Raw genomic sequence first — 9,189 nt, 5'->3', positions numbered from 1 at the left:
AGATTCGCCCTCTCCTAAGTGCCCTATAGAAGTGCAAAGTAGGCGGCAAACACAAGGTGAACAAAGGGGACTAAGAGAAAACGAGGCCAAGAAGGTTGCTATAACCTGCTAGACGGCGCAAAGTAAATAGGTATAAAATAGGCATGAGAGAGTTTTTCAAGTACGTTGAGGCGATGGGTTCTTGGAAGATTAATGTTTTATGCAAGGGGGTCCTAACATTATAAATAATGCAAGGGTGTGCGCCGTCTCCTGTGCTTGAGTTTTGAGATCTCTCTCTCTCGCTGTCTCACTCTCTCTGTCTCTGATCCATTCTATGCTTCCGAATTCCCATCTCTCTGTTTCTCCTTCCAATCCATCTCTTGCCTTTGCATCCTTTGCCCTCCATCACACCCACCATGTATAAGAACAGCACCATCACTCTCAGCAGTGCTGACGGCTTAGAGTTCACCGTCGACCTTGCCGCCATAGCCTGCATGGGAATTGAGGAACTCGACGCCATCCACCTTCGCTTCGACACCGCCATCCGCCGCACTGCTGTTGCCATTTTTAACGCTCTGGAGGAATTGCTCGCTTTGAGTGGTGAGAAGCCGAGCTACTACGCTTTTATTGCACGTTGATGCTCCTATAATTTAGTTTTAGGAAATTTGCTCGCTCCTTTTATAAGTAAAATTCCGCACCCGTTTCGCGGCGTTGCTGTGCAGGAAGCTTCAACAAGGCGAAGGTCCGGAAAGTGAGCTTCCCGGGCATCAGTGCCCAGGTTCTAGAGAAAGTCTGTCGATACTTTCACTGGTGTTCAATGTTTGCTAGTTCAAGTCGATCATCGAGCCCGCAGTTATTTTCTGTTACTTGTATTGGGGATTCGCACTGATCCAGCTGGCTTTACATAGTACGACTAAGTTTACCATTGGCATGTTTGCAGAACAACATCGAAGAATCATAGTACATACCCGTTGACGTCTTTCAAGGAATACATTCCCTATAGTGGTTGGCCATGATTGCCTTTGCATGACAATTTTGTCGTCTACAAGCATGATGGTGAATCCAACTTTATTTCTTACTCTTGCATATCTGCCATACTATGTTTCATTATGTATCCTATATTATTGGGAATAAAAAACATTATGCATCCTATATTTTATCTTTCATTATGTATCCTTTATTATTGGCAAAAAAGCATTTAATGAGAAGGTGTTACTTTTTAGATTGCATTTCCATGTGGAAGTTTGGTCTTTTTGCTTGCTTTCGTATGATTCGTGACACTTTTCAAAATCTATAACCAACCACATTGATCACATCTCTAAGCGAGGACGTGTGGGTTGGATAAAAGTGTCACCATTATGTTCTTGTGATTGAAATTATTGAAAAGGAATTGCTCATAGGACTCTTCCACCACTAGCTAAAGGTTCACTTGGACCATTTTAAGAACTAAATTTATTGACTTATTTTAATTTAAATGCAACAAAAAAATGCTCATTGGACCTTTTCATCCAATCTCATGGGCTTTTTAAAGACCGAAATTCATTTATTTATTTTCAATTTGAATGCATCTAAAAAAAGCTCAATGAGCTTATTTTTTACTAAAGAGCCTTAAAAACTTATGAAATTTTGGTTTATTCACTCTTTGGGTAACAAAATTTTTTGAAAGGATCCGAGGAGATATTTTTTCTTAGCCAAGATGTAGTCAAAAGTACTATTTTGCATCCTCCTAGGACCCTTTACATGGATATGTGAAGAGCATCAAACTGTAGCTTGGATTTAGTAAGATATAACAACAAAAAGTGACGTTATTTTTATGATCCGTATAACAATGCAATCATATAAAATATTTCTTGGAGACCGCCAGTGAAAGGGTCCATGGAGATGTGTGATGGCAGTGAAAAAATGGTCATAAATTTGAAACCATAGCTCAAAATGATGAGATGTTAAAAGGAAAATTGATTTCTTTTCTCTATCTAACCGTGCAATCAAAAGTAAATTGTTTCATCCTTCTAGGACCCTTTAACTGGCAAAAGGGTCCAAAGAGATGTGATGAACATAAAAAATGGGTCATAGCTCTCAAATCATAGCTCAGATTGTTGAGCTATAAAAAGAAAAAGTGCTATAATTTTTGTGCTCCATCTAACCATGGAGTTAAAAACAATATTTTTCATCCTTGTAAGACCATTTCGCAGTGACATGATCCATGGAGACGTGATAATGGTGAAAAAATAGTCATAACTCTCAAATCGTAGCCCAGATTAACGAGTTGTAAAATGAAAAAAAGATGGAAATTTTGTGTTCTATCTAACCATGCAATCAAAAGGAAGTTTTTGAATAATTAAAAAGTATGTTTTGGTTTTTCAATCTAGCCATGAAATCAAATTTTCTTAATTGCTTGTAAATTAAAGTATGAAATTCAAGGGGTTAAGTAAGGTGAAGTGGGAATATGCAAGAATGAGCTTAAAATAAAACTAAAATCCCTCGTAAGATAGGAGAGGGAGGTTTTAGGGAGAATATCAAGGAGGAACCCAAAACTAAACTAAATCTCGAATGAAAGATTAGTAATTTCGAAGCAATTGAGTGGTAAATCACCTCCAAAGAACTTCACATCAAGTTTATAACTCCCTCTTTGGCAAAGATCCCTCATTCTATCACTACACTGGAAAAGGAGGGGGCAAGCAAGGTGGGTACTTTTGGTGGGAGGATGGAATTAAATGAAAGTCATAACGAAAAAATAAGAGAATAATTTTAGATCCTTACCATTTTCTTTAGTGTTGGTATAGCCATAATGTAGTAATGGTAAGAGAGATGATAATATCAATGCTACTATGTTTTTCTAGAATGGTCCATATTTTGAGGGGTACACAATGCCATAGGTAGGGAAATCCTTGTTGGTGGCATAGAGTGGGATCAAAAACACAACTTTAGTCTTGGATTGGGTCATTGTCACACCCTTTAAATGCTAGTTACCTTAAAGGGTGTGGATTTAGTTTTGAGCCCTATACTAAGTGCACACTTAGAATCTTGTGAGATAGTGCTATACACAATGTTGGATTGGGTCATTGTCACACCCTTTAAGCACTAGCTACCTTAAACTAAGGGTGTGGACTTGGTTTTGAGCCCTATACTAAGTGCACACTTAGAATCTTGTTAGATACTACTATATACAACTAATACAATGTTGAATCCTCCCCTTGTGTACATGCCAACAAGGTACACAATTAACAAAGTTTATATGAGTATATACATTTAAAACTAAAAAGCCTTATTTAGAATGCTTCTACACAAAAACAAATGAAATAGAATAAAGAGATTATGTATGACATCCACATAGAGAGGCACAAAATTAAAAGGGTTTCACCTTGCCTAGAGTGTTTTCTATTCTTATGTTCATCATGAATTCAAGAAATGTACTTCTAACATAGATGATAATGGATAAAAGAGAGGTTCTTGGTCTACTAAACCTCAAAAAACTTGCTAAATACTTTACAACTGTAGATGCTAGTCCCAATATTGTTTCTAATAATATTGGTACTACTTCTCAGCTATGTATATGCCTACATAAGGCATCAATACATGGGTTTGAAGGAGTGGATCCAATGGATCTTAATATAAATGGTGGAGAGTCTATTTGATCCATATCTTGCATGAGGAGATTAGCCCTCTAGAAGGCATGAATGGATCAATCTTCGGTCCACCCAAATCTAGGGTTGATCCCTACTAAAATGCTAGCTTATCAATAACCAAAGGGGAACCAAAGTAGCCAACTCTACCCATTTGTTCAATTTCTAACCTCTAGTTTTGTTCATATAAGTATACTTTTGGGTGCCATATAAGTCTTAGCTAAGGTACTATATCTAAGCAATTAAGCATATAACTTGGCTAGTTGGTAGCATAGTGTGATTATTCATTCTTGTTGGTTGTTGGTAGCCTGGTGTGCTTCTATCTTGTCAATCTATGATCTTTTCAAGGGTAACCCACGAATGAGAATGATGTAGATAGTAGGAGCAAGGATATGCCTTAATCATATTGACATAGCCCTAGGATAGGCCTAGGGCAAGCTAGAAAGTTCTCGTATTACAGTAATCTCGTGTAGAAATATATAATATCCATTAGTAATCAGTAATTGAAATTGAATCCATATATGGTATAACAGAGAGGATATGAGAAGCAAGGAGAGAAAACGAAATTAATATGAAGGGGGAATGACCCGTTAAGTAGTGAGGTAACTTTGAAGCTCTTTTCAACCTCTTAAATTCCCATGTCATAAAAAAATATTACGAAACTTTGATCCGAATAGATAGACTCAATTCAATATCTCTAAGAAGGATAGAAAGAGCTAGACCTATTAACGTAAAAGCAAAGATTGTTGATTTCTAGTCTAGGTGAAAAGGAGTCCAAGGCTCATGAGGAGAATCACAAGACCTATAGGGATAGAAAGAGCTATACTTAACAACCCAAAAATAAAGATTGACAATTTCTAGTATAGATGGATAGTATTTTCATAGTCACAAGACCTAACATCTTGTTCTCTAATGTACCTGAAGGTGTTAGTGAATTAATTCTTTGATAAATAGATAATAGAGTAGGCATTAAGACTATTTCACAATTATCAAAATTTGACAAAATATCATCAATTAAGACATCTAAATTAGGGGAGATTCGGAATCTCAAAAGGTCCTCATAAGGAATGGATTAAGTTAATTAGAAATGAACCTACTATGGTAACCCATGGGCTAAGGGACCTATAGCATTGACTCAACTAACATGGGTACCTTTATTTTAAAAATTTGGCAACCTTGGCCTTTGGATGGAGGTGGATGGTGGATAGATCAAATGTCTCATTAGGGGAATTGTGGACTCAAAAAGGGCCTCTTGGATTAGGCCCTTAAGAAATGTGATTAAGAAACCAGCCAATAGGAAGGCTTGGGCATTAAAAGAATGGAGGATTCTTGTTTGGTCTCTCATTGGTGGAGAGAATGTCCTTGGTCCCCACTCTCTTTCACTAGCCCCCCTCTTGTCCCCACCCCCACTTGGGCATTTAATCACCCATTTGACTTTTGGGGGGGGCCCTACTCTCCCCCTCCCCCTCCTTGGTAGACATGCAGATTCGCGCAACTTTTGCCTCCAAAAAAGTCAAAACTTTCCAAAAGTCTCCCCACATGCCCAAAAGTCCTCCCAAACTATCCCCATTCACCCAAGCCCTTTGCAAATGCAAAAATGGCTCTTGTTGTGGTGTAGAATCCCCAACAATCTCTTCCTCCTCTCAACCATCCTTCTCCCAAGCTATCCCCTCCTCTCAACCTCTTCTTTCTCCCAAGAGATCCCCTCCCCTCAAACCTATTACTCCGAGTCTCAATCTCTTCTTCCTCCTAAGCTATATCCACAAACCCCTTTCTCTTCTCATCCTCTTCCTCCTCTTAATTTATCACCATGAACCTCTTCCTCCTCTCAACCTTTGAGTCTTCTTCGATTGCTCACCCTCTCCCTCCACCTCTCTCCTCGCCACATGGCCACCACAAATGAGAAACTTGTAGAGCACTTAGAGGCACTGTTCTTGTAGTATGGCACGATCTTCAACAATGAGGCAGATTGGGCAGTCCTACTGAGAGCACACCTTGTTCCAAGCTTGCATGTTGTGGACATGGACCTCAAATACCAAGAAATGACTGACGAAGAGGTTCTGATAGATGCAATTGAAGATATGGAGAAAATGATTAGAGGGGAGGGGAACATACTGATTCCTAGACCCCTAGACTTGATTCCACCCGTGGCTCCCTCAGCCCCTAGGACTAGCATTAGGAAAAAAGGAAACTCATTTTGGGGCCTTTAAGCCTGGAAGGAAAATAGCCATCCACCAATCAAAGGAGGGCCAACGTAACGTTGGAAAAATACAAAAAAGGAAGAAAAAAGAAATATTATCAAGTTTGCATTCAATGAGGATACTTGAGCTACTTTGTTATATCTGGTACTTTTGACATCACCAATGCGTCCGAAGAGGGCCAAAACCCCTGGAACGATATTTGAAGCACTGAAAACAGGCACCTGGAGGCCTAAAAAAGGCCCTGCAAAAAAAGTGTACTAAAGAAAGTGATTTGACAAGTTGGCAATGTCAGAAGGATCGAATTTTGCACATGCATCAATGGAGTTATGTCATATTTTATTTTAGAGGAAATAAAAATGAAGAAATTGTGAATTTCTCTCAGGGCCCCAAAATGAGCTCCCTTTTTTCCTAATGCTACATACCTTGCCATGCTAGCCTCTTTGTTCTTATGTAACCTTCTCTCCCCACTATGAAATACACAAACTTTCTTTGAAAAATCCTCCACGTTCAAATTTTTTATGTCTTCTTTATGGAGGTGAAATTTATTTATTTAATCAAAGTCATAGCAAAGAATGTATATCATTAGTATTTGTGTTAACATAGACAAAACTTGGCTTTTCATACTATATAGGTATTAGGCATTCATTTTCAACATTGGGCTACAGAGAGGGAGGGAGGGACGGAGGAAGGGGAAGAGAGAGAGAGAGAGAGAGAGAGAGAGAGAGAGAGAGAGAGAGAGAGAGAGAGATGCACCAAAATTAATCATTTAGGGACATGAGATTTGGATCCACAACGCTCTTGGCCCATGAATATGCCGTTTTGTTATCATATTTTCAAAGCAATTACCTTGGGTGAGAAATTGGGAAGGGAGTTCTTACTGGTGCAGTCATATGCCAAGCACTTGTACAATATCTATGACTAGCTAATTCATGATTATAATGGGATATCTCTTATAATGATTGTTATTTCCTATATGGATCAAAAAGTTATTGGAAAAACACATGGATGTAATAGCAGGTTTCATTGAATGGAATCATTGAGCATCCATGTACATTGACTAAACATGATTTGAATTAATACCAAGCAATGTTTTTTACAACAATGGATACTATAGTTTGTTCTATAAAGTTTCATATTAACTCTCTTAAAATGTACCACTTCAGGCAGGCTAACTTTTTCTTACAATGTGAATCATTAATGAAGTGTACTAAGTTGTAGTAGTTATTAGGTACTAGAAATGTTTCTTTAAAAACATTTAATTTTCTATAGTACGGTAAATGAATATAATGCATACATCTCTTTTAAAGACATTTGAATTCTCAATAAATCAAGGTGCATAAATAAGGGGCTTAGACCTTCATAAGGCCTTTATTAAAATTCTCCAAGACCATATAAAGAGATTGGGACTCTGTCTAGCCTTTATTACATTCATTTCCTACACAACACTTCTTTAGCCTTCATCTCCTACCACCTTTACACATCCCTTCAATGGCCACCCCTCATGACATATAACACAATTTCATGTTGATGATGCAAGGAGAGAGGAGTTGTATGACATTTTTGGTTGTGAGATTGACATCATCAACACAGTGCAAAAGCACACATATATTATCAGTGATGCCATAAAGTATGTTCATATTACATCCTCCAATTTGTTATCTGAATTTCAATTTTTATGTGGACTATCAAATTAAAGGTTTTAATGTGGATTATCAAATTAAAGATTTTAGTGCTTATGCTCAAGTGGCCAATTATTGCATAAATGTTTTAAGGCAAAGGCAAAATTGTTAATCGAATACATTTCCTAGAGCCTCAGGGGAAAATAATTAGGAAAGAAGGGAACTCATTTTGGGGCCCTCTAAGAAATTTACAATTTACCCTTTTTGTTTGCACTCAAAATATGGGAAATGCCATAAAATACAGATACTTATGGCAAAAATGTCAGTTTAGTACTCTTACTGCAAAAATGTCAGTCTAGTACTTAAGCTTAACTTCACATTAAATGCATATATAATATCCTTGATTTTTTGTGTAGTATTTGATGATTTTGACATTGCCAGCGTGTCGCCTGTGTGCAAATGGCCAATTTTGGGAAAATTATTTGGGAAAAATGTCAATTTCTTGTTTAAAGCACTCTCCATAGTGCTGTCAATAGTTCCCCCAAGCCAATTTGATAGGAAAATGCCCAATCGGGGCCAAAGCTAGAGTGAAATTGGCCCAAATGGAAAAATTGTAACTTAAGTGAAAATAATAACAAATATAGTTGTAAAATGTAGGGGTTAGTGTTTGGATTAACTCTAGACTACATTTAATTATCTAAAATATGGCTTGTGTGAAATATTTCTTGTGCATCATTTGAATATAGTGTATCTGAGATTATTCAAGGTTAGTGTATTGAGGCTAGTGTTAGACTACATTTAATTATTTGAAATATGGCTTGTGTGTTCAAGATTTCCTAAATCATTTGAATATAACTTTTTCTTGTAGCCCAAAATATCACTTATTAACTACCATGTCGTAGCTTGTCTTGCTCCTATCACAACAATGTAAGAAAATTAAAGTTATGGTTGGTTTAGTGTTTGGGACACTCGAGGGGGTATAGTGTATTTGTGCAAAAGTATTGCACTTACTCGAATTTTTTTGCATTTGCCCCAAAATGTTGCATTACAACCTACATGATTAATCCCCCCACTATGCTCTTCCTCCCTCAAGCCCCTCCCCCACTCTCTCACTTCCCCCCACTCTCTCACTCCCCCCCCCACTGTGCTCTTCCTCTCTCACTCCCCTCCCCTGCTCTCTCACTCCCCTTGCCAGGCTCTCTCGTCGGTGCTCTTGCAAGCTCTAGCTTTTGACGTTCATTAGTGTAGCGGTGGGCATCATTTCCATGTCCATGTCTTGGCATCACTTTTGTGTTTGCATCCGCGTCCATTGGGAAAAAAGGGAACTCATTTTGGGGCCTTGTAAGAAATTTGCTCTTTTCTCATTTTTCTTTTCTCCAAAATCTATAAAAATAAACTGGCGTTAAATGCTCCTATCATACTCTCTCTTTAAAGCGGGCTCTGCCCTAGTCTTGAATCATGCTGGTGGCAATAGATTTTTGTGTCAGAATCCCATAATTAACATTTTTGAATCATTGTTTTTCAAAATTTTAAGCCTCCGCATGAAAGATAAACATGGACTTATGGTTGTTGACTTATGTAGGCTGCAAGATTCTGTGGTCATAAACTCATAACTAACATTTATAATCTTTGTTTTTAAAATTTTTAAACATCCCCACGAAAGATTAACATGGATTTATTGCGATAATTCCATTGCTAACACTTTGTTTTATAAAAGTTGATGATGGTGTGAAGTAATGGGACAACATTGCTCAAACAAATGGCAAC

General features: G+C 37.7%; 1 protein-coding gene across 1 annotated transcript; it reads left to right on the top strand.

Annotated features, from left to right (window-relative positions):
• The first annotated feature begins 295 nt into the window (after nt 1–295).
• On the top strand, nt 296–868 carry LOC147894748 (uncharacterized). Its single transcript, XM_087385364.1, has 2 exons — nt 296–579; nt 702–868. The coding sequence occupies exons 1-2, from the start codon at nt 396–398 to the stop codon at nt 866–868; spliced, it is 351 nt and encodes a 116-aa protein (XP_087241490.1). The 5' UTR covers nt 296–395.
• Nucleotides 869–9,189: the final 8,321 nt, after the last annotated feature.

Source organism: Dipteris shenzhenensis, chromosome 14, assembly GCF_047967505.1.
Source record: "Dipteris shenzhenensis isolate YYH24624 ecotype China chromosome 14, Dip_SZ_1.0, whole genome shotgun sequence".
NCBI lineage: Eukaryota > Viridiplantae > Streptophyta > Polypodiopsida > Gleicheniales > Dipteridaceae > Dipteris > Dipteris shenzhenensis.
This window is presented reverse-complemented; position numbering and strand designations above follow the sequence as displayed.

Excerpts from the sequence above, each read along its gene's own strand:
- LOC147894748 (XM_087385364.1), top strand. The coding sequence starts at position 396 with ATGTATAAGAACAGCACCATCACTCTCAGCAGTGCTGACGGCTTAGAG. Across the intron at positions 580-701 it reads GGAATTGCTCGCTTTGAGTG|GAAGCTTCAACAAGGCGAAG; the intron begins GTGAGAAGCCGA and ends GTTGCTGTGCAG.